The sequence below is a fragment of the Naegleria fowleri genome (genome assembly GCF_008403515.1).
Source record: "Naegleria fowleri strain ATCC 30894 chromosome Unknown tig33, whole genome shotgun sequence".
In the NCBI taxonomy this organism is placed as follows: Eukaryota; Heterolobosea; class Eutetramitea; order Acrasida; family Naegleriidae; genus Naegleria; species Naegleria fowleri.
This window is the reverse complement of record NW_025407965.1, coordinates 233,727-257,469: the sequence shown is the minus strand read 5'-3', so window position 1 is coordinate 257,469 and position 23,743 is coordinate 233,727. Positions and strand designations below refer to the sequence as shown.

Below are 23,743 nucleotides of genomic sequence, written 5' to 3'. Positions count from 1 at the left end.
TTCTCTCAAATCCAATTGATTGACTATCCACACAACTCAAAATGCAAAAGAATCATCGGGTTGATAGCGCTTCCAACAATCCAATAGTTCTATATTTCTTACAAAACCATTAAACTTTTCGCACTTTTTTAAATGTATTCGCTATCGGGTTCATCTCCTCGAATAATCAGGAGCTTTTTTAATTTTGCTGTTGATGAATAAACAGATCTTTCGTTTGAGAAATCCGATGAAATGGAGTTGTTGTTACTAATTGTAAAGCCATTTTTTTTAAAAAAAACCACGTCCCAGCTATTGTAAGGAATTAGCCTGAAATCCAAGTACTGTTAGCCCTTTTCGTTGGCAAATGCCACAAATACTATTGACAAGATTGAAGATTAAGGACCTTGGGTCCTTAGTTAGAATCCCAATTGGATTCGGTGTACATATACCCCAATAAATTTTTTTATTAAAAACAAATACACAAAAGTACAGAAATGAGTCACCCCCGCCAAAAAAATTTATTTAGAAAAAATTCAAAACATGGGTTTTACAGCTCCTATTAATCATCCGTTGAAGCAGCACGGGAATGAAGGACATCAACCTGTTGCTTCAAACATGAAACGACATCCGATAATTCAAGGATTGATTGCCTTCTTGCAAAGTCCATTCTGGATTAATCCGATTCAAAGTTTCATTGATGAAAATTGTTTGTATTTTGATGGAGAGGAGGAGAATTGTTTGGAATTGACTCAGGTTCATGAGAGGTTCCGAGAATTGATTGAGAACTTGCTTGAGTTTTTACTGGGAGAGATGCATGTTTCTCATGAAGAGGTTTGTAGCAGTGTCATTTCGAATCGCTCTCTTCATCATCTTGCTGAAAAGTTCATCAAAGTATTAATGGCTGAAACCAATGATGAAACCTTAGGACAAGCATTGGAACATATCATGGCCATGGATGATTACTTGAGTTTTAGAAAAATTATGGAAAGAAGAAATCTACAATTAGAATGTGAGGCATTAGAGTACGTAGTGCTATGTTCATCAACTCTCATTGTTAACATTAGTTCAGTACTCTCAAAAAGAAGGCCGATCTCCAAGAAGATGACGACGAGGAATTGCGAAAAGCTTTGGAAATTTCCAAAAGAGAGCATGACGAGCTCATGAAACAAAAGAAAACAGTTGAAGAAAAAGAGGAATACGATGTAGGTAATCTTTCACATGTGTAAATTGCATTTTCATGCAAAAATTATCAGCTGGTCATTGGTGCTTCCTTATCTGAACATGAAAGAGAACTGGCTGAAAGACAACGACAATTGGAGCAAGCAGAACTTGAGATGGCCATCGCCATTTCTTTATCTTTGCAGGAAGAACAAAAAAGAGTATGTTTATGTTCCCATTTTTCAATCATTATAACACATGATTTATCATTCATATCGAATTCAGAGAGAACTTGAGGAAGAGGAAAAACGAAACGAAGAAGTGTTAAAGAAACAATTGCAGGAAGAGGAATCCATAAGGAAAATGGAAGAAGAAAAAGAACGTCGAGCACTTGAAGAAAAGCTAAAACAACTTCAGCTCTTGAAAGAAGAAGAGCGCCGTTTGCATCTGGAAAAAGAAAGGCAGGCTCTTCTTTTGAAGGAAGCAGAGGAAAAGCGAAAGAGAGAGGAAGAGGAAAGGCTAAAACTTCAACAGCAACAAGCAGAACAGCAAATGATTCAAATTGAAAAACCTCAATCAAAACAGGAAGATACGTTTAAGTTCAACTTTACCAGTTCAAGATCAGAGGAATCCATAAAGGAAGAAATGCTTCGAATTCAGAAAGAACGCGAATTGCTTCAAAAATTAATGGTTGAAAGAGAAAAACAAAAGGAAGAGGAGATTAAGAATGCAAAATCTACAACTGAAACCGTACAAAACGAAGAAAGGTATGTTAATTTTTTCACACCTTAGTTGAAGGAGCCAAACCGATACATGTCACAACAACAGAAAAAAGAAGAAGGAAGAGCTCAAAGAGGCCAAAGAAAAACTTGTGGAAAAGAAAAAACAAGAAAGAGAAGAAAAATTGAAAGATTTTAAATCAAAGCTGGCACTCAAGAAGCAAGGTTCTTCTGAGAGTATTAGCTCAACCACATCATCCTTGTCTTCTATTTCCAACTCATCTACTTCAAGTCCCAAGAATTCATCAGATGAAGAGGATGCAGAAACACGTAGAAGATTAATGAGGGAAGCTCTTTCGAGAAGAGTCAAAGAAGATCTGTTAAGACAATCTCAACCACAAAGTCATGAAATTCCCAATAACAAACCACAACCCAAACAAGTACTGGACACCGATGCTTCCAGTCACCTGCGTTCTCTTTTACAGAATGTGGTTCGTAATTTGAAGAATGAGGGCGACGATGACTTTGTTTTCAGCGAAACCAAATAAAAAAGAATGCTGAAATTTAGATCAAAAGTGTGACACAACAAATAAAATATCAGCAAACAGTATTTTGTTGAGATTTTCATCCAATTATTGATGTCGAAATGCTCTTTATTTACGAGAGCCATACACAATCGAAACTATTAGAAGTGTCACCAATATTGTGGTTAGAAGCATGTTGAAAAACAGGGTTAGTAAAAATCCAATAAAAGCGAACCGTCCTGTTTTGTTAATTCTTGCGTCTTCGCTGTTTCGATATTTCAATAAGGGATAAAAAGGCATGCACGATAAAAATCCAAGGCCTGTCAAATAAAATACAATACACACAATGATTGAGATTAAAAAGTTGCTTTCTGCATCTTTTCGTGCTTGCTGCTTTTTAACTGCTTGTTGAAAATCGCTCTCAAGGGCTTGATTTTTTAGTTCATTTTCTCCAGAGGGAGACCATATTGGCTTTTCATCAACTGTTGTAAGTCTTGGATTGTCAATCTGCAAAGTCGAAGGAAGAGAAAACCTTCTTTTAATTCTTGATGTGGCATAACCATCCATCACGTAAGCATTTGAAGGCCGTGCTCCATAATTTGATGTTGTCGTTAACCTAAATTGCAAATTGGAATGATCCATTCGAGGATGTAGCGGAGTTGTGGTGGTGTCGACCATTGATGAACTCGTTGATGAATTGAAATGAAAGTTATTTCTCTGCTCTCTTAAAAACATTGGTTCATAGTAGATACTGTTTGGAATTTGCTTGGATGAAAGAGCCTCATTGGTATGATTAGGATCCAAATCGTGATGTTGAAGGTTGCTGTGGTTCTTCGGGAAACCCGACGATTCATAGAACGATGGATGTTGTGTTGCGTTTTGATTCTCACAGCTACTAAGCTGCAGATGATTCACCGATTGAAGTTCAAAACTCGTCTGCTGTTCTTGGGGTTGCATCATATTTTGTTTGAGAGAGTATATTGTTTAAGCAACAAAATAAGAGAAGCAATAGATGTGTTCAATCATCCTGAAACAACAATATGGGAGATGATTCCAAATGATCGGCCTTCTTCAATAAGGAAAAACCCATCCTTCAGGTAAGAATGAAGAAAAGCTTCGGAACAGGTTCTCATCAATTTTCAACCCAATACCACAGAGAGGAATTAATCGGGTAGGATTCCAAACTTGTATTTTGGGAGAGCCCCTAAGCACTAGAGGTGTTATGAATTTTCCTGTCTTAAGCGAGTTCAAAACTTTCAAATTCACAGGATCATGGTATCTGATCATCTGAAAGGGCTCAAGGATGTTCGTTTTGCAGATTGCATGTTGTGCGATCCATTTTTGTTTTTTAGTTTGAAAAAAATGTCTCAAAGCAAACCTTCACACTTGTTGTTGGTGGACACGACTCGGGAGCGATCAAATTCTGAAATTTCCAATGATGATGAAGAAGAGGACGAGGAAGAGGAGGAATTGGTTGTGGATCATCATGGATTGAAACAAGAAGATGATGATTTGAAATCGGAGTTAAAGTCTTTGGTTTCCGAAGTGATCGAGCATTCAAAAGAAGATCCAAACCATTTGGAGGCGCCTCTTGAAATTGATTCGGCTTCTCATGACGCTACCATTAGACACAAATTAACTGTGTTTTCAAATTGTCTCGTGAATGACTACATTACCATATTTAAAGATAATTCCGAACAAAGAGAATTGGTGTATGACTCTTTGTTTTATCCTCATCATATCAGATCTGTAGTGTTGCAAGAAAAGAGAAAGAAGAAATCATCCTCATCAAATCCATTAAGCTCCCCAACTGGAATGCCAGGTCTCATTGACTTGGATAGCCCAGACAACGATATGACCATACTTCATTTATATTACTTGATTGCAATTCTGAAAGAACGTCAAAGATATCAAATCAAACAATATTTAAATAACAAAGGAGTGCGAATAGTTCTATCATCTCAAGCTGAAGAGTGTCCCATTTTCACTGAAGACTCCATTCAGTTTCATTACAATGATTTTGGCGTCGCTATTGATACGTTATGCTATTGTCTGGAAAGTAATAGATATATAGAACTTTCTGAAGAAGGACAGGTGATTAAGAAGTTGACAAGCTCATTTTTGAAACCAATTGTTATTACAAAGAAGAAGCTTGTTGCATTTTTGAGTCTTTATCCTGATTTGCTTGAAATCACCAAACCTCGAAAACAACTGGACTTGATTTCACTGAAGTTTATATGCTTTTCATTGACTGATAATCATGAGCTCGTTGACAGATTACGTTTAGAATTGTCAGGAAATGTTCTGAATCTAATGAGATGTGATACTAGTGAAGTCGAATATTCAACACAATTCCGTAATCTTCCCGAGAAAAAGATTTTAGATATCAACAATGAAGAACATATCAAATTGATTTTAAGGATATTATCAGAGGACTTTCCAAAAAATAGAACTGCATTCAAGCTCTCTGTGTTGAGAAAAGTCATCTTCAACAAGTACGACTACAAGCCCTTCAACCTCGTTTCTTTCCTTTGCTGCTTTCCTCAACATTTCCAAATTAATCCAAAATCGAACAAGAAAGTGAAGAGAATTTTGCCAACAGTGGATGACTACAAGCCACGAATTGAAAATCTCATGTTTGGTACAGCAGCTGAGTGTAAAAAGTCACAATCGTCAACTAGTTCATTGACCAAACCATTATTTGACCTTCCACCAAGTGACCAGTACACAGTGATATTTGCTACGAATCCATCCGACGTTGATGATTGGATAGAGAAAAATATTTATCACCCACTGGAAGTTGGAGGAGAACAAACTGTCGTTGTTGGAATGGATACTGAATTCGATTTGTTTAAACTCAATAAGAATTATCAACTAAATCCAGTACTTCACGAAAAATTGTGGAAACTATTCAAGAAACAGAAACAATTTTCAAGTGCAACTGGAATATCCATTTATAATAATGCAGAATCAGAGTATCTCAAAACACAATATTTCAAAGAGTTTGAACAGACTGTATTTCCTGACCTTATTCAATTATCAACTGGTAATTCTTGTTTGCTCTATGGAGGTTGTGAAGGCATTCATGCACCATCACCACTTTTTGTTCAACTTATGTACGATCAAAGAGTACTGAAAACTTGGTGTTCATATGGTGAGGACGTTAAGCTGATCAAATTATGGATTCAACATTACCATATGGCTCCACAAGGAAAGGACTTTGAGAGTTTGATCGAATTAGATGCTTCTCAAAAGGGAGCATCTTATCTGTGTGAACAATTACTTGGAATGAAAATGGCCAAAGAACGTTCTGTCCAAGTTTCTAGATGGTCAAGATTGAACTTGTCGGCCATACAGAGAAAATACGCAGCCCAAGATAGTTATTTGAATTGGTTACTTTTCTCGAAAATTGAATCGGAAAGAAAGGACTATTCTACTGTCGAGGACAAGGAAGACATTTCCTTCTCTTTGTTCGATCCCACGACACAACTTTAAATGATTAAGATTGTACAATACGAATAAAAGCATCACCAATAAATTAACAATGTTTAGTTAATATGTCACAACTCTTACAAATGAATTCTATTTCATTTTCATTTTCTTTCGCATTTCACGTTCTTTTCTTCTCTGCTTTTCTAATCGTTCTTCTCTCTCATCTTCTAATCGAGCAATTCTTTCAGCTTCTTCTTCCTCTTCTTCAATATCGTCATATCCTGCTTCCTCAATGTCATCATCATCGTCATAGTCTCCATAATTTTGGTAACATCTTTGATTTGGGCGCAAGAAAAGTCGAGCAATGGAACCAGGTCTATAATCATCGTTTCCTCGTAATCGATCAAATGCATATGGATCATATGGATTTGGAGGTGGGACATATCTGTCGTGAGAAAGCTCCTCCTCATCGTCACTATATTCATATTCATCTTCTTCTTCCTCTTCTTCGTCCAATATTTCTGCCTTTCGTTTCGATAGAGGTGGTTTTGCAGTTGAGGTAGAGCTTGCTTTTGGACGATTTGTTATTGGCTGTTTGGACCCACCAGGTATTCTTGCATGATTGACAGTGTTGGAAGTGCGTGTGGCTGCAGTGGGTTTCATTTTAGACGTAGCAGAAGATTGAATGGTTGAGGATGATGTTGATGCGCGTGACACTGCAGAGCTCGATGGTGGTTTTTGGACTACTGTCTTTTGTTGAGATCTTTGAGGAGGTGGTGCTTGTGAAACTTTTGAAGTTGTTTTGGAAGAGGATGGCGTAGAACTGACAATACTCGTTGCTCCACTTTTTTTGGGAATTTTGAAGGAAGTACTTGATGATGAAGGTCTTTCCTCCAGTGAAGAGTTGCTACTACCAGCATTCTTTTTTTTGATTGATGGAAGGTCAAAAGATCGTGTGTCAAGCATGTTGTTTGTATGATTTACAGCGTTGTGGGTTTTCTTATTTACATTTTGATTTCGTATGGCTGAATGATCGTTTCCTGATGATTTCTTTTTAGATTGCTGTGAGGAAGTAGGTGTGGTAGATGATTTTTTGGAGCTGCCATTATTTGACGATGATTTTTGTTGTTGTTGACTTGCTCCCTTCTCTTCGGTGGCTTGTTTTCTTTTTTCCTCTAATTTTAATCTTTTTTGTTGCTCAATGTAGGATGCTTGTAATTCAGGAGGAATTACAATTTCATCATAAATCATGTGTTTAGCAAGAGCTTGTAAATCAAACTTCTTCGGAGGCTCCTCCTTTCTTTTTTGAGAGGGTTTTTTAGTTGTTGGATTTTCTTTTTTCATTCTCATATCCAAATAATCAGCACTTGTAATTTTCGGAATATCTTGTTTGTTTTTCTCTTCCAACTCCTTCAAATATTCAAAAGTTTTTTTAAACTCCCCGTCCAAATCACGAGGTGTGGAGGTATTATGTGTTCCACGAGAACTTGTTGATGATGAGGATCCCTGATTCCTCACCACGGTTGTATTATTTCGGAATCCCTCATTTCCATTCGCCGAGGAGGATGCACGAATGGCTGTTTGCATTTTTTTATTTTAGAATTTCATCAATTCCCAAGTGTTGAATGGATTCTATCAACTGCTTCTGCCATCTCATTTGCATGATCATTGCTGAATTTGTTGATCCTAAATTTCAAAGAGAGAAGTCCAACTTCTTCACCGTTCATCATAGTGTCTAAAATTATTTTTCATTTTTCCTTAAAAAGGGACAATTAACAATTTCCACTCCCGCTCTCGATTGGTTGGGCCGCCATTTCGATCGAAAACCAGAAAATGTAACCTCCCACCACCACCTCAAAAAAATGAGATCAATCAAGATACTCGACGGTCTCGTGTTCTGCATGTCTGGAACACTCTCAAAAGGAAGAAGTGAGATTGAAAAGATCATTAAATCTCATGGCGGAAAAGTATCATCATCCATTACAAAGGCAACGACTCATTTGATTACCACTCAGAATGAATTTGAAAGTCCAACTGGGAAAGTTTCAAAAGCGTTGGAAGATCCCGATCGTGTTTCTATCGTGAAAGAAGACTTTTTGTGGGACTGTATCGAACAAAAAACAATTGTTCCCGTAAAGAAGTATTTGTTTGGAAATGATGATGGTGATGAAGATGATGAGGAAGATGACGGAGAAGAAGATAACGAACAAGATGACGAAAAATTTGAACCTCAACAAAAGAAGAGAAAGCTCAATACTTTGGCTGTTTCTGAACCATTGGTAAAGTTTGAGACATTTTCTCTTTTGAATGATGACCTGTTGTTTGATATTTTCGAGTTTTTGAATGTGGAAGAGCTCATTACATTGTGTTATGTCAATTCCAAGTTTTATTCATTGATTTCTGATGAGAGCAATGAAGAAACAGTGACATTTCTAATCAATGTGAAAAATAACTATATCAAATCTCGTGTCGCATCATTCTCCAAACCATCCGCATTTTTTGCAAGAATCCACAATAAGGAATATGATGTGGAGGATGAAAATAGACGTCTCAGATACATGACTCCAGAAGAGGCTGAAAAGGAAGCAAAGAAAGAGAAACCAATTGTTGAAAGCTTGGTCAAGTCACAAGGTAGAATGGCGTCTTTCTTGGAAAAGTGGAAAACCTGGAAGAGCAAGCATGTCAAGGCCATTAAGGCCTATCAGACCTTACACAAGAATGCAAAGAGAAGTGACTACAAGTACAGTTTGTTCGATTCTATCAAGTTCAGAAGATTTATGGACAGATTCTTCGATGGTGATTTCATTTATGCAAGAGTATCAGATGGTGGCGATGATATGGATAACGACGAACCAGTCGATGGACAGGAAGAGAGAAAGAACACTTTCAAAGGAGGTATCAAAAGCCAACTCAGAAAAACCCTTAACCACATTGAAAAGTTTGAAGAAATTAGCTTTGGTCGTCACGAGGAAGAAATGTATGACAATTATCCAAAAATTTATTATAATTGGATTAAGACAAATGCTGCCAAGTTGCAAACAATTAAGAGCATTTACATGATGGAGGTAAGTCATTATGATAATCTATATGCTCATTCCCACGATGATTTATTTGTGATATGAACATGTGGTACGTTTAGGTCCCTCAAAGTGATTGTGAAGTTTCATGGATTCACCACAATGATATTACAGAGGTTTTGAACAGCTTACCCAAGTTGAGTATTTGGCAATCAAAAGGCTCTATTGATTTGCAACTTCAACCAAACATTTCTCATGTTTCTCTAAGATCTATCATTTTGGTTTCGACTGGTTTGTCTGCTCCATTTTTGGCAAATTTATTTAAGGCCTATTTGCCAAATCTTAATCATTTAGAACTGTTTTTAGGAACGAGTGACCAAGGTGGTGACTTTGATCCTGGTATGTTTAAGATCTCTTTCGACTTTTGTGTGTTTATTATCGTTTTAGCATTGCTTGAGATAACATTGTTGAAGAAAGAGGAAACTGGCATTTTCCCATCCTTGACCTATCTGGGCCTCAGAAACTACGAACACATCAACAAGATCACTAAAGCCATCTTTGAGAGCGCCATTGCCAAGCGTGTAAGCACCATTGACATTTCATTGGGTAATCTCTATGATCGAGGTGTCAAACCGTTTATTGAAATTTTGGAGAAGGGTATTAACTCGGACTTTATGTGCCTCGAAGTGCTGGACCTCCAACACAACTACATAACCAAACAAATGAGACAGCGTTTGCTCGAGTTGCCAATTGTTGTAAATTGTGCTCCATCCGAAGATTTGTTTGGCTCAAACAATAATGACGACAATGAAGAGGGCAACAATGAAGACGAAGATGATTATGGTGACAGGTATATTGCCCTTAGTGAGTAGGTTTCAAACAGAAATGAAAAATTTGTAAATGCATAATGAAGTATATATCCATTTTTATTCCTCGTAAATATACTGTTATCGTCTCGAGTTTGAAGTGTTCGGACAAATGTGATTATATCTTTGTGCATGCCCTCTATTGTGTGTCATTGTGCGACATTCCATTCCATACCAACAATTTGGTCGAGATGTCACAGACTGTGGCAACTCAGAATTTGGTATCTCTGCCCGATATGCATAAATCAAGTCTGAAAAAAACCTTAATGGCACAAAGCTTGCATACTCGGGTTTCCGTTGTGACCGCTGTGTAGGTTGGATTCGTAAAGGTACCATTCTCCAAATTGGTCATGCATGTGTTGTAGACGTCTTGTGGCGATATGGACTTGCTTTGAATGTAGTTAATTAAAATTTCACGCTCATATTGATTATTATTGAGACATGTCGGAGGAATGGCAATGATGGATGTATGCTCTTTAAGCTTGTGAATACCATTCATGTAGCAAAGATCTGTAGTATTAGTCGTTTGTTTGTACAAGTTACAATGAACGGCGTTGCACAATTCACACGTGAGTCTTCGATCTTGTGAAAGAGTTGTATCCCGAACTCGATGTGGCAATGCACAATGGCAATATGAGCACAAGCAGTGCAGAGCGTTGGCAGGGCATTGAAATCCATCAATAGCGCTCGGTTGCAAACATTCTGGACATCGAGGAGCAACGGTAGCTGGTTGAGAGTCATCATCTGAGGAAGATTCGTCAGAAGCTTCTTGCTCGTCGTCATTGTCGCTATCAGAGTCATCATCGTGACTACTACTTGAACCATTTCGTTTGTACAACACCAAATCTGTCTTTCCCAAGAAACGGTCTTTTGAGTCCATGGATTCTTTCTCTTCTTTTGATCTATCTTTTTTAGGATGATTCTTGAGGTATGATTCTGTTAAATTGTTCAGTTGAGGATTTTTTCTTACTTCATGAACATCTGCTCTACAGGTCGGACAATTAATGGTCTGTCCCCAAAATAAATTTCTACTAGGGTCTACCCAAGCCGACAGACACGAAGAACAAAAATTATGGAGACATGGAATCACACAGACTGGCTTGTAAAACACGGCTGAGCATATTGGGCATGTTAATTCTCTCAACATGTCACTCTCTTCTTCCTGACTATCTTCCATATCACTGTCAGTCGCTCCCATAAGGGCTAATATTTGTTTTTCCTTTTCAGTCAGTGACTTTTTCTGCTTTTTGGTTTCACTTTTTGGTTCCAAATTTTCTTGTTGAGGCTGATCTTGTTCATAATTCTCACGATTTCTCTTCTTTTCATTGTCATCTGCATTTGAGGATGATGCAGAATTGTTTGCACTGATATTAAGGTCATCCTTAGCATGTGTATCTGTAGTAGCAATGGTTGCCATATTAGCAACATCTTCTTCGACCGCAAGCTCTTGAGTGTGTTGAGATGTTGTACTAGTATGGTGATTTTCCAGCTCTACACGATAAATTGGAAGATCAGAGCTCAACTTGTGATTTATAGATGGCACAACAAGTCCAATCACATCTCCATGATTCAAAGTTACTGCATTATTCTTTCCCAACTTCTTTCCATTCACAAAACATCCATTGGTACTCGTGTCTGTACATTTCAATGAAAATTTCAAAGATGTTGCGTCATCCATATGAAAATCTTCAACACTCAACACACAATGAGTCGTAGAAATTCTTCCATCGTTCACAATACATTCGGAACGAAACTCTGGCTTTCGTCCAAACTCTACCGTCTTGTCTGTAGAATAAATTTCAACAAGACCATATTTTGATGATGATACTGCAGGAACCAACTTGGCGATAACAATCTTGTTGGTTTTATTCATGTTTTCCTCTTCCTGAACGATAATTTCTTCTGCTGTAACATCGAGAGTCGAAGAGGTGGGTTGTGTTTGAGTGGACATTTTTTTTCAAGTTTTTTCTTCTTTTGAAATTCCATTATTGAGAGGATTTATTATATATAAAGGAAATTGTAATAATTGTAAAACTAGATGATCGCATTCCCTTTTCATGGTGATGGTAAAGCATCATTAATTTCTTGTATTTTTAAAAATCATCCATTTTCATAAAGGATGATGATGATGGAAATGGAACGTTGGTGTTCATGTTCATGATGGAGGACTTTTGAACAATTCCATCAATCATTTCTAAAAAAATCTTGTTGTTGATCATCTCTACCGAAGGATCAATCAACTTCTTCTTTGTTCATTCCGATCCAAATTCAAATCATCATCATCATCATTACCACACAACTACTGATCATGTCACAACAACCCTCTCATCTCTCCGATTTTCAAAAATCTCAAATTAAAACCAAATGGAATGAAGCCTTTTCAATGGCTTGCTACATGACGAGTTCAGAAGCATTACAAGATGATCATCATACGTTTACCTATCACGGAACCAAGGAAGAAATTGATATTTATTATAAAAAGACAGACACAACGACCATCATTCGAGGAGATACGATTTGTGAACAAATTCAACCCGATGCGTTTTTAGAAGCCTTTGTTTCATTGGATTTGAAAGTGAAACATGAATTGGATAGTAATTCAAAGAGAATTGAGGTGATTGAGAAATGGGAGGATGAAGATGGAGTTTGGAAACTCATGTATTATGTCATTAGTGCAGGAGGTGAGTGTGTTTGATGATTGTTAAAAGAGTTTGGAAATATTCCAAACGAATTGACACTAATTATGATTTCACAACATTTAATGACTTACCAATAATATCCTTGTTCGACTGAAATTCATGATTTCACATGACCATATCTTGAAAATAGCATTTGTTTCTGATAGAGACTTTATTTACGTGACAAAAACATTTAAAAAAGATAATGTTACTTACTTTGCCTCTACGAGTTGTCATGATCTTGTGGAATTGCCTTCACACATGACACCTCAAAAAGGTGCAGTGAGAGCGACCAATGTTTTCGTGTGTATGAGAATGGAAGAGTTAGAAAATGGTGATTTGTATGTGACTTATGCCACTCAGGCTGATCCAAATGGATGGATTCCACATAGTATTGTGAATGCAGTGATTTATTCGGTGCCATTAACACTTGCCAAGAATGCAAAATTCCAGAAAAGGAAACTTCGAAGAGTTCCAAATTCACCTTCTCATCATTAGAGAGTCTTTGCCATCACACTACACTTATCCCTGGGCACAGGCATATAAAGCTGGTCCTAAGTGTCGCCAGTTTGCGGCCGATCGCACCAGCGTGACAAAAATTAGTGAGAAGAGAGTGGTGCTTGAGTTTGGGAGGATAAGCATAGTGTGATCTTAACCAAAATTCATATTAAATATATTGAACATGTATGAAATTAAATGTTGCAAACAAGTTGTTCGAGTATCCAATTCCTTCAAGGACCTTCACTCCTGAAGTTACGTCTTGGCAAACTATGAGATGGAAGCATTTATCATCTCGAAGCATTTTGTAAAAAGAATACACCTTCTACAAAGCATGTCTTGGAGAAATCACTGAAATAAAACTTTTGCCACTGTCAGTGGAATACAGAGAAAGTAAGAACGTTTCGTCCAATCATCCAACTTGCTGTAAGTTGATCGTCGATTGAACAAATATACTTTGATGTTGTTGTTGGTTGAGCAAAAGTTGTTACGAAAACTTGGATTCAAACGATACTGAACATAAGTTCATGTCCTCGAATGAAAACTCGTTTGATCGAAGAAACCCACTTGTTGATCGATTCAAATCAGTTAGATGTTTTAGTTGATCGTGTAATTTTCAAATATTTTTTAGCTTGAAAGCTGGTGGCCGGAGCGGAAATTGGGTCTCGGAGCAACGACGTGAAAGGACCTTCCACACACAAAAAAATAACAAATCATGAACACAACAAGTTCAACGACATCAGCATCCATCGCCTCTGCTTCATTGGATCGTTTACTAGAATCGGACTTTGGTGATGACTTGGAAGATATTCAAGGATGGATGAGATTAGAAATTATTTATACGCTCTACATTGAAAGGACATTTGAAGAGGAAATTGAACGACGAAACCGAAATCCGATCGAATCAGAAAGCCACAAATGCAATCCCTACAGGAGCAATGCTGTTTTTTCAATTTCTGATGAGTGGTTGCAAAATATAAATATTGATGATTTACGTCGCCAACCCGATTTGTACAATGTGATTCTTCCCATCATCAATAGCGGAATCATGCGATCGTGCGCAAATCCTGTAATCATTGCTCAAAAATTATTTACAGAGGGAAAAGAAGGTATTCATAAATTTGTTGCCAAGGAACTGGTTCGAGAATTTCCGGCCATGAAAACGTTGTACAAAAAACTGAAAGAAAAACCACCTAAAAATAGTATTCTGTATGAATTACCTTTAGATATTGGAAAGAGTCACTTTGATATGGAATCATGGGGATTAATGTTTGCATTGCTTGATCAAGTGTTTTCGGAAGTCATCAGTGAAAAGAGCACATTTTTAATTTGGCAAACAGTTGTGAATGATGAAAGGATGAAGAATCACAAACTCTTCTACAAGCTGGAAACCTTTTTGGATTTATTTAAGGTCAAACCATTTTCAAATGGCTATCATTCATATCGTCATCCTTTTTCACAGTATGCCATTGATAGTAGCTCACTGAAAAAGAGAATGAGAGAGGATCAATCATTTTCAGAATTGTCAACTACAGGTAGTACCGTGTCTTTGGAGAGAGCTCTTTTACATCAAACCGTTGACGGAAGCGAAATAGTTCATTCACTCGGATGTACAGCAGGAAAAGTTTTTCTATTTCTCTTGTATTTTACGGAACCTCATAGTGACAGTGAGATTAAAACGGTAGCTGAAAGATATTTCGATGAGTTGACCCGATACATGGAAGATATCGACATGTTACTCTTCCTGTTCTACGCCTTACATTATGCATTTGGCCTATTCAGACATAATCATAATGCTCTTGAATTTATTGTAAATAAGCTTTCTCTTGGAATTGCTAAAAACATTTATGAAATGAAGTAATTCAAGCAAGTATTATTGATTATTTTACTTTGAAATCTTACATGTCGATAGTGGGAGGTGACAGAAATTACACTTTTTCGCCATCCTCCCTCTATTGCGTTCCATGAAGCAAAATGCTTAACGACCATTACCATTACACGCTCACAAAAATCTCAAGACCCCCTTGTTCTGTAATTAGTGGCTCCTCCCATTGGTGTTCCATCATCATCATGAATAATTGTGAAAATTTGCCCAACAATAACGAAAAAATGTCTCACCCACCTAATCCGTTCCTCACCACAGGGTTTATGATTGCTTCGACTCTTCTCGGACATTATTGTGTGAAACAACAGCACCCTAAGAAGAAAATACCATCTGAACGGAGGTAGGTTTAAAGAAGAATTCAAATTTTGGCCAAGGATAATCATTTATGAATGAAATGACACAAATTGTGAACCATGATCATTCCGAAATATTTCGTTATCATCATCACCATGGAATGTTCTTGAATCGATTCAAACAAATTTTAATGAATCCACTCTCAGAACTATTGTCTCTGCTCCAGGAAAAGTATTAATTACAGGAGGATATCTCGTTTTAGATCCAAATTACTCGGGATTAGTTTTGTCTACTTCCTCTCGATTTTACACCACCATCTCCGAGTTCTCTTCAACAACAACAACCAAAAACGACCATTCCTCTACAGAGAAAACTCCACTCGTAATCGAACTCAATTCTCCACAATTTCATTTCAGCACTCGATACGAATTTGTGAAACACTCTGTGGATGGTTCATTTGAATTAAAATCAAACAGCGAAAAGAGAAATCCTTATATTGAAAATTCGATTTTATATGCTTTGTGTGTGGCAGAACGAGCAAGAGGAGCTAAAACTGAAAATAGAAGAATTTCAATTAAGCTTGAAGCAGATAATGATTTTTATTCACAACGCCAAAATGTAAGGTTATTCAAATTTTTACAACCATTCTTTTGTGAATTTAATGTTTGACTCTGTTTGAAATCAAAGTTAATTGACTTGGGGCGAGAGGTCAACCTAGAAAACTTGGAAGCATTAGAGAAATGCTATGTTTGTCCAGATGCATCAAAACCAATTCACAAGACTGGACTTGGAAGTAGTGCGGCAATGGTGACCTCATTAACATCTGCTCTTATTCTTCACTTTACAAATCTAGATTCTTCAAATGAACATGTTAGAGAATTAATTCACAGAGTAGCTCAATTTTGTCATTGTTTGGCTCAAGGTAAAATTGGAAGTGGTTTTGATGTGTCAGCTGCCACATTTGGCTCACAAAGATATAAGAGATTTGACACAAGTATTTTGGAACCCATCATGAAAAAAGTAGATCATTCTGTTATGATTTGCTCGAATAGCGTTGTTGACGATATCGTTCAAGTTGTGGACCCACATGTGGAAAATAGTGTGAAATGGGACAATGAGCATTCTAGTTTCGAATTACCACCAAATTTCCATCTCTTTGTTGCAGATGTAGAACAAGGTTCCAATACGCCAAGTATGGTGCGATGTGTGTTGAAATGGAAATCTGAAAATCCAACAGAGTCAACTGAACTATGGAATTCCATTCGAGATTTAAATAGTCAAGTGGAAGAACATTTCAAAGTCATCTCAAAACAAGCAAAAGAAAATACTCTCCAATACGAACAAACTCTCGAGCAACTCTATCAAAAATCAGCAACTGAATGGAAGAATTTATGTTCTGAATCAAATGCTGTTAACAATTCAATCATAGAGTCCATGATTGCCATCCGAACAGCTTTTTATGAAATTCGTTCAAAACTCAAGTACATGGGAGAACAAGCAGAAAATGTTCCAATTGAACCAGATCAACAATCAAAGCTTCTCAATGAGACCATGAACGCCAATGGATGTCTAATTGCAGGTGTTCCTGGTGCAGGTGGTTACGATGCCGTTTTTTCCATCTTGTTTGCTCCCAATAATGGAGAAGCATTGAAAGCAGTGAAGAAGAATGTGGAACAAGTTTGGAAATTTTTCAAACCTTCGAATGATGAGAGCGTTCAGTGCCGTGTGACACCTCTCATTTTGAACGAATCCAAAACAAAAGGAATTGATGTGGTATTTCAACAATAGTAAGAGGGAATCAGATTCTGGGAGTCAAGTTACTCAAGATCCAAGTAAAAAGGGGTAGTAACTGTACTGATCCTCTGTTACATGTTTTTTTCAGTGTGGTGTGGTGTTACCAATGAACATGGGCTTAATTTTACATTTTGACCACCTTGAGGCATTACAGGTAACTGTTGTTCAAAAAATTATATAATACCCATTATTTTTCAGAACCACATTTTGCATTCATTTTCCAATCCCAACACTTTAATATTCCTCACAGACAACCTCTCTTCTCAAGCTGGGTTCGGTTTGGGGTCGAACTGTCATGGTACTCTGCCACAGCGATAAGCAAGGGAATGGCTCTTTGGACTCATTCCATCACTAACAATAAGGTGACGATGTTCTGTCCGTACCAACAGCGGTGTGGCCAATCTGGCTCTACAGGAATGGAGAGCCAGTTGGGTCCTAATTAGTGGGGAACCGGTTGAGGCAGGATGACTGAGCAAATCATACTCGCAGCACTGTAGGATGGACGGATGGCAGAACTGAGCATGAGTACGTGGTGGGTGAAATCCAAGGGCTGGACTTGAGTTTTTGTTGGTTTATTTTGTATTATATTTAGTATTATTTAATAATTTGTTTTAATTATATTTTATTTAGTAATTTGTTTGATTAGTTATTGAAATATTATTTTTATGTTGTTGTTGTGAATGATTGATTGAATTTTGAATTATTAATTGTGAAAATTAAAAAAATGCAAACAGAGAATGTAGACTCTTCCGGACAGGTTGATGATGAATTCATTTCTTCTTCTTCTTTGATATCACTCGAGTTTATAGTCCCAAAAATTGAATATTCAAACAACAAGGAACGTGCCATGTCGGAAATATGTACTCAAATTTATGAGCAGGTTCAGAGGGAATATCATTTGTATTTGACTTCGGAATTGCATGATATTCGTCATTTGTCGAACAAGCAAGATGACACAAAGTCTCGTCCTAATGAAGATTGGAATTCATTCCATCAAAATAAGGACATTTCAAGACAATATGAAGAATTTACTCTTTCAGTGAGTTTTTGCAGAATGATTTTCGTGTTGATCATCATGTGTTGCATTCAAATGAATGTGTTTGAAATTTATTTTTAAATAATAATAATAATAACAATTTAATAACATGGACTTTTGAAATTATAACAAACAGCACCGGGATACATTTAATTGGAATCAAATTAAGCAAGCTCTTAAACATGATAACCTCAATTTATCCCACTTTCAGACCATTGAGGAAGCAAACATTTTCAACCCTCCTTCAGAAGAAGATGAAACACTCTCACAAAGCTTACCTCTGACGGCAGAGTATTGGAGAAGAAGACAACAAGAGTTAAGTGGTTCGTCCACAACAAACAATACATTTTATGAAATTCCTAAATTAAGAATTCAGCACAGAATTCATGCACCAAGAGTTGTTAAAAGAAAATAGTTGTGCTGAATGCGTAACAAGAATTAGTATACACGTTAAAATTGTTATTTTGGTGCAGTGGTGACAATTAGATAACATCAGTTGAGGCTGGTTGACTAGTACCCACAGAACAACGTTTAAAGTCAGGGAATCCACAGCCTAGCCAAATACCAATGAATGCAATGACTGCAAGAACTCCAATTAATATGAGGAATATTTTGATATTGTTCCAAATCATGACGTTTTTCAACTTTTTCGCTTGCTTTTGGAAATGATCAGAATTATCTACCAATAGAGAAGTTCTATCGATTAATGAGTCCATTCTTTCATGATTTTGAAGAATTTTGTCAATGTTGTCAATCATTTTAGATTTGTTCTTGGAGATTTCATATCCCAAATGTGTCAATTTGTCTTTCTGTTCATCAGACATGTATCAGAATGCGTGTGACATGGTAAAAACAACTCAATGAATTCAATAATGAAATACATACGTTTGGATCATTCCATTCTGTCATTTTCTGTTGAATAAATGATCTTAACATGGAATTCTTTTGATTTCGATTTCCTTTGGTGTACTTTTGACGAACTTCTTTTTGAATATCCTTGAAAAATCCACTCTATTGTGAAAATATCATTTGAAAATAATAATCGCAATAACAATAATAATAATAATAGGTGTCACTCCACATTTTCATCCACATTCAAATAAAATCATGACCTACCTTCAATCCAAAAACAACACGATAGGGTGTCATTTCATCTGTGACTGAGATCACTGTAAAATAGCGATGCGTTGGCTCCTTTTCATCTTCATCCGAACATTCATAGTGTACACGAAGCGATTTACTATTTGTGGAATAATAACATTGTTGATTTCGACATGTCGAAATTTGATAAATTCGTTGGTGACGTAATAACAATCATAATAACAATAATAATAATAGATTTTCAAAATGTAATTAACGTTAATCATGATCAAATGATAGATATTGACACATAAAAACATTCAATAATTATAAATGCCGACCGTTTGATGAATTTTTGCAAGTCTTACCTCTCATAATTCAGTGATTTCTTGTGCTCACGGTTAGGAATGTATTCCAACAAATTGTTGATGAGTTGCATCATATCCTATGATATAAATGTCATATATTGTTGTTTGGCATGATGAATGGAACGAGGATGAGTTGTGATTGATTTTACAATGTAAGAAGAGAAATTCTCGTGATGATGAAGCAATTCATACCTTCTTACCGGTCGGATACTCTGCAATGATCTTCCTGTCCATCACCACGCAAGTGTACAATATAACCATTTTTTTTAATGAAGAATGACTTTTGACAAGAGTTGATAAATTACTTTTTTATGAATCACTGATGGTGGGTTTTTCGAAATACATTTGTAAATACAGTGCATCATTCATAGCTTTTTGATGATTGATAAACATTTGAGGAGAGATGATTGTTGTGGTGTCTTCTCATTGTACGGATATCCAAGATCACTATATCTTCAAATTGACCATTCATAGAGACCTCTATTGGCTATTGGCCATTAAATATTCGCCGAATGGCTTGGCTGCTTCCTTGATCTTGGCTACAACAGCAGAATCCTTAATGAATCTGGACTTTTTCTTTGACAACCATTCTTCTAAAACCTCCTTGGTCAATAATTCTGCTCTATAGAATTGGAGTAATATCACAGATGTTTGGGTGACAAGATTAATATCTTTTACGCCCACTAATTCTTCAGTATATCCCAAAATAAGTTTTTGACCACTTGAGGAAATGAATGGCTTGAAGAGAGGAGCTCTCTTTGGAATATCAGTCAAGATATTCTCAGGGGTAAATAGAGCTTCGTAAAGTAAACACACACAATCCTTATCAGTCAAATTATAATCATTCTTCAATTTTCTGGTAGCTTGATAGATTTGAACAGGAGTTGCATTAGGTTTAACCTCTAAGAATTGTTTCAAAATTGATACAGGTGATACTTCTTGTTCCTCTTCTTCTTCATCCTCATCCTCAACTCCTTTTGTCAATTCTCTAAATCTTTCTGAGAGACCTTCCATTTCACGTCTCTTCTTGATAGCTTCTTGTGAAATATCTAGAGACCATGTACCATCATCGATTGCAGCCTTTTCAGTTGTTGCTCCAGCTTGTGATTTTGTTGATTTAGAAGGCTTTTGAGTTGCTTCAGGAGCCTCCTTTTCACCCTTGAATCCTCCTTTTGATTTGGGTGGATGTTTAATCATTGTTGTATAAAGTCTTTCGGTAGAATCAATTTGTCCATGATTACCACAGGCTCTACATGTTGTTTGAATTGCGTCCTTGTTGCTCTTGATTGTAAAATCCAATTCAGGAAGATGGCACTTGGAACACAACAAGAATTTGGCGATAAAGTTCTCAAGAACCTCTTCTACTTGTGCAAAATCGTATTTACCATTGATGACGGCTTTATCGTTCTTAGTACTACCGAGTGCTCCCAATTCAAGTCCGAAGTATTTGATTGGCCCTGTTTGAGTAATGTTGGTAATATTATAATATCAGAGGTACGATGATGATGATGATGATAATATTCCATCATGATTTGTTCATATTAAATTGAATAAAAGCCAAATCATTTGATGATGATGATAATAATACCAAAATATTTCATCATGATGATGTTGATGATGGAGAAAATTGGTCATATATTCAACAATGATGATGATGTTGTTGTTCGAACAACAATAACACACATAAAGTATTAACAAACAACAAACATTCCGTAACTCTTACTTACATTCCATTGGTACGTTCAACGAATCTGATACCTCCTTCATATTGGGAATCACGGTTTTAATACCGTTTCCTTTACCTTCAATCTTCAACTCCACAGTTTGTCTCTTGTATCTGTAGTGTTGGTCTTGTTTGCTCTTTGGAATGTTTACTATCGACATATTTTTTTTCAAAGAAGACTTTTTCTTTACAATCGTTTTTCTTTCATGTTGTGTTTGATGAGACTATTAATAAAGAGAAAGGTGTGGTATAAGGAAAGGAGATCACACAAGCCACTTGTCTGTCTGTTTTGGAATTTCACTTGGATTCAACCAAATTTTGTAAGGTCTCTTTATTTTTGGACAGCAAAGCATTTTGGGATTGAATTATTTTCTTCGCTCATGACCAAGTAAGCATGGAACATGCCCTCACCAATTTTCGTTTTTGTTTTCTCTCCATTAAGAGTGAACAAGTTTCAAAACACTACATCGTATGCTGAGGTCTTACTTTCCCTACGAGATAGATGAAACAGTTTGTTTGGCCTTAATATGAAAAGTTTTACAATTTTTCTGCTTCAAAAAATGAATCGAAACAACAATAACTTTCCGAGGCGACCAAACCACCAAGTTCGTGCACAAGCTGGACAACCACAACACTCCACAAGAAATGTCCGAGAGAACCCTTCCGAAGAATATTCAAAGATGCCATCACGAGGTAGTGGTGGTGGGATGAAGAGAAAATTGGAATCGGAACAACCTTCGTCTTCCTCTCTGAATAAAAATCATGATGGTGCAGCGGAGAATGATGATGATGAAATTATTCTTCATCCAGTGGTGGAGTTTCTAGATCAATGGAAGAATGATAAAGAAAATTGGACATTTGATGGTACTAAACAACGAGCATTGATTCATCAGTGTCTCAATGCTCAAATTATTGACAGCAGAAGGTTCAAATATTTTCTTGAATATATTGCTCCCATGGTGGGATTTGATCGTGTGAAACTGTATGAAACTTGTGCAGAGTATGTAAAGACACAGAGACGTAATGCTCAAAAGAGTGCTCTTCATGAATTATCATCAAAAGAGAGAAAATCAATTTTGACAGATCCACAAATTAGAACGAAATGCGTGAAAGCCATGAAGGACATTTTGAGTGACAATAAGAGATATAAGAGAGCAAAAACAATCATGCTTGTATTGAAGGCAACCGATAAAGACAGTGGATCAAGGTATAATTTGGAGGATCAACCAGAACTTATAGACACTGATTATGATGAAAATTCGGAATCTGTCTCAGAAGAAAAGAATGTCGATAGTACCAGTATCGAACAAACTAATGCCAACAACAAGACGGTAAATTCGGCTTCACAGCAGAAACCACCCTCTGTGCAAAGTAGTAAAAAGAAGTTTGATGAAAGCGATAGTAGTAGTGACAGCAGCAGTAGTGACAGTAGTAGCGATGATGATGAATAAAAGCCACACTACTTTCATCGAGAGTTAAGGGTTATGAAGAGAGTTGTGAAAAATAATTAAGTTGATATTCATTTAATCAAAATCAATTTCGAGTTCGTTGACATGCCAGTCCTCATAGGATTTATCGGGTAAATATCTTCTAATGATCATTGGAATCTTCTTTTGTTGGAGTTCTTTTCTTGCAATTGCAAGCGGATCTGTCTCTCCTTGCAGTTCCACAGTGACAGGAGCATTCATTGAAATTTGCAGAGCTCTTGTACCTAATACTCTAGCCTTTTCGAATTTAGTCATCTTTCTAGTTGTTTTTCTCTCTTCCTTTGGAACTTTATGTTTATCAACAGGAATATATGGAGCGTTAGCATCTTCAGTTTCTTCTAAAACTGCATCATCTTCGTGAAGAATTTCGGATTCTTCTTCTTGTGGTTGGTAATCTTCTTCTCCAATGTCGTCTGCTTCAAATTGCTCAAGACTGAATTGTTATTTGAAAAAAGTATCAAAAGGATTGTAAAATTAATTGGTTGCAAAGATTGTCGATAGCACCATCATCGGAATTTCAATAAAATTATAATAAATTCATCCAACAATCCGATCATCCAAATTTATGCCATTTGTCATACATGTTATCAAGTAACGAGTTCATTCCGTAATCATCAAGAAGAATGGTAAGATGATCACATTCTCACATCATCATCACAGAAATAAAAATACCTACACATTCTCGTCTTCCATTTTTTTTATGAACGTTACAAATTGAATTTTGTGAAGTTTTTTCAATTCCGAGGCAACAACATTTGGTGAATGCCATTCAATATTTTGGAGTTCCCATTCATCAAATTTTGTTATCATCTTTTGAGAGTATTCTCTTCTGTCCTATTGTATCTTTAAATATTGTATTCCAATATAGCTCTTTCAAATTCCAACATTAAAAAATGGGAGCAACCTTCTGGAAGGTATTCGCATTGTGTTCGGCAGCTGTTGTGGGAGGACTTTTCGGAATGAAACATCAGTACGAATTGGAAGAAGAATGGGCCAAAAAGTTCTCTCATCGGGTGAGGCTGGAATTGGAGAAGGAGATTGAGGAGGAAGGAATTGTGGAAAAGATGTTGGAGATGGAAAAAGAGAATAGTTTAGCTAAAACCATGAATAATAATAATGGTTCGGATCATGATGATAATAGTGCCAAAACAAAATAAGACAGTTAGTTCATTTTCTCATCATTGTTAACAATTGGAATTAATCAC

General features: G+C 36.5%; 15 protein-coding genes across 15 annotated transcripts; 9 read left to right on the top strand and 6 right to left on the bottom strand.

The window, feature by feature from the left end:
- Window positions 1–519: 519 nt before the first annotated feature.
- Window positions 520–2,404, top strand: FDP41_003104 (uncharacterized protein; the record flags this gene model as incomplete). The annotated part of the gene is made up of 5 exons (XM_044706372.1): window positions 520–1,001; window positions 1,049–1,181; window positions 1,233–1,358; window positions 1,423–1,904; window positions 1,966–2,404. 5 exons carry the CDS (start codon window positions 520–522, stop codon window positions 2,402–2,404), a joined length of 1,662 nt encoding a protein of 553 aa, XP_044562495.1.
- Window positions 2,405–2,509: 105 nt separating this feature from the next.
- FDP41_003103 (uncharacterized protein) lies at window positions 2,510–3,340 on the bottom strand (the record flags this gene model as incomplete). The annotated part of the gene is made up of 1 exon (XM_044706371.1): window positions 2,510–3,340. One exon carries the CDS (start codon window positions 3,338–3,340, stop codon window positions 2,510–2,512), a length of 831 nt encoding a protein of 276 aa, XP_044562494.1.
- Window positions 3,341–3,742: 402 nt separating this feature from the next.
- FDP41_003102 (uncharacterized protein) lies at window positions 3,743–5,875 on the top strand (the record flags this gene model as incomplete). The annotated part of the gene is made up of 1 exon (XM_044706370.1): window positions 3,743–5,875. One exon carries the CDS (start codon window positions 3,743–3,745, stop codon window positions 5,873–5,875), a length of 2,133 nt encoding a protein of 710 aa, XP_044562493.1.
- Window positions 5,876–5,962: 87 nt separating this feature from the next.
- FDP41_003101 (uncharacterized protein) lies at window positions 5,963–7,399 on the bottom strand (the record flags this gene model as incomplete). Its single annotated transcript, XM_044706369.1, has 1 exon — window positions 5,963–7,399. The coding sequence occupies one exon, from the start codon at window positions 7,397–7,399 to the stop codon at window positions 5,963–5,965; it is 1,437 nt and encodes a 478-aa protein (XP_044562492.1).
- A 275-nt stretch (window positions 7,400–7,674) lies between these two features.
- FDP41_003100 (uncharacterized protein) lies at window positions 7,675–9,701 on the top strand (the record flags this gene model as incomplete). The annotated part of the gene is made up of 3 exons (XM_044706368.1): window positions 7,675–8,877; window positions 8,952–9,228; window positions 9,277–9,701. 3 exons carry the CDS (start codon window positions 7,675–7,677, stop codon window positions 9,699–9,701), a joined length of 1,905 nt encoding a protein of 634 aa, XP_044562491.1.
- Window positions 9,702–9,906: 205 nt separating this feature from the next.
- FDP41_003099 (uncharacterized protein) lies at window positions 9,907–11,646 on the bottom strand (the record flags this gene model as incomplete). The annotated part of the gene is made up of 1 exon (XM_044706365.1): window positions 9,907–11,646. One exon carries the CDS (start codon window positions 11,644–11,646, stop codon window positions 9,907–9,909), a length of 1,740 nt encoding a protein of 579 aa, XP_044562490.1.
- Window positions 11,647–12,003: 357 nt separating this feature from the next.
- Window positions 12,004–12,871, top strand: FDP41_003098 (uncharacterized protein; the record flags this gene model as incomplete). The annotated part of the gene is made up of 2 exons (XM_044706364.1): window positions 12,004–12,376; window positions 12,525–12,871. The coding sequence occupies 2 exons, from the start codon at window positions 12,004–12,006 to the stop codon at window positions 12,869–12,871; spliced, it is 720 nt and encodes a 239-aa protein (XP_044562489.1).
- A 715-nt stretch (window positions 12,872–13,586) lies between these two features.
- On the top strand, window positions 13,587–14,732 carry FDP41_003097 (uncharacterized protein; the record flags this gene model as incomplete). Its single annotated transcript, XM_044706363.1, has 1 exon — window positions 13,587–14,732. The coding sequence occupies one exon, from the start codon at window positions 13,587–13,589 to the stop codon at window positions 14,730–14,732; it is 1,146 nt and encodes a 381-aa protein (XP_044562488.1).
- Window positions 14,733–14,980: 248 nt separating this feature from the next.
- FDP41_003096 (uncharacterized protein) lies at window positions 14,981–16,838 on the top strand (the record flags this gene model as incomplete). Its single annotated transcript, XM_044706362.1, has 3 exons — window positions 14,981–15,096; window positions 15,257–15,668; window positions 15,738–16,838. 3 exons carry the CDS (start codon window positions 14,981–14,983, stop codon window positions 16,836–16,838), a joined length of 1,629 nt encoding a protein of 542 aa, XP_044562487.1.
- A 730-nt stretch (window positions 16,839–17,568) lies between these two features.
- FDP41_003095 (uncharacterized protein) lies at window positions 17,569–18,295 on the top strand (the record flags this gene model as incomplete). The annotated part of the gene is made up of 2 exons (XM_044706361.1): window positions 17,569–17,883; window positions 18,017–18,295. 2 exons carry the CDS (start codon window positions 17,569–17,571, stop codon window positions 18,293–18,295), a joined length of 594 nt encoding a protein of 197 aa, XP_044562486.1.
- A 67-nt stretch (window positions 18,296–18,362) lies between these two features.
- On the bottom strand, window positions 18,363–19,589 carry FDP41_003094 (uncharacterized protein; the record flags this gene model as incomplete). Its single annotated transcript, XM_044706360.1, has 5 exons — window positions 18,363–18,689; window positions 18,766–18,891; window positions 18,997–19,120; window positions 19,329–19,405; window positions 19,521–19,589. 5 exons carry the CDS (start codon window positions 19,587–19,589, stop codon window positions 18,363–18,365), a joined length of 723 nt encoding a protein of 240 aa, XP_044562485.1.
- Window positions 19,590–19,808: 219 nt separating this feature from the next.
- On the bottom strand, window positions 19,809–21,212 carry FDP41_003093 (uncharacterized protein; the record flags this gene model as incomplete). Its single annotated transcript, XM_044706359.1, has 2 exons — window positions 19,809–20,785; window positions 21,056–21,212. The coding sequence occupies 2 exons, from the start codon at window positions 21,210–21,212 to the stop codon at window positions 19,809–19,811; spliced, it is 1,134 nt and encodes a 377-aa protein (XP_044562484.1).
- Window positions 21,213–21,611: 399 nt separating this feature from the next.
- On the top strand, window positions 21,612–22,502 carry FDP41_003092 (uncharacterized protein; the record flags this gene model as incomplete). Its single annotated transcript, XM_044706358.1, has 1 exon — window positions 21,612–22,502. One exon carries the CDS (start codon window positions 21,612–21,614, stop codon window positions 22,500–22,502), a length of 891 nt encoding a protein of 296 aa, XP_044562483.1.
- Window positions 22,503–22,574: 72 nt separating this feature from the next.
- Window positions 22,575–23,231, bottom strand: FDP41_003091 (uncharacterized protein; the record flags this gene model as incomplete). The annotated part of the gene is made up of 2 exons (XM_044706357.1): window positions 22,575–22,971; window positions 23,215–23,231. The coding sequence occupies 2 exons, from the start codon at window positions 23,229–23,231 to the stop codon at window positions 22,575–22,577; spliced, it is 414 nt and encodes a 137-aa protein (XP_044562482.1).
- A 200-nt stretch (window positions 23,232–23,431) lies between these two features.
- Window positions 23,432–23,695, top strand: FDP41_003090 (uncharacterized protein; the record flags this gene model as incomplete). The annotated part of the gene is made up of 1 exon (XM_044706356.1): window positions 23,432–23,695. The coding sequence occupies one exon, from the start codon at window positions 23,432–23,434 to the stop codon at window positions 23,693–23,695; it is 264 nt and encodes an 87-aa protein (XP_044562481.1).
- Window positions 23,696–23,743: the final 48 nt, after the last annotated feature.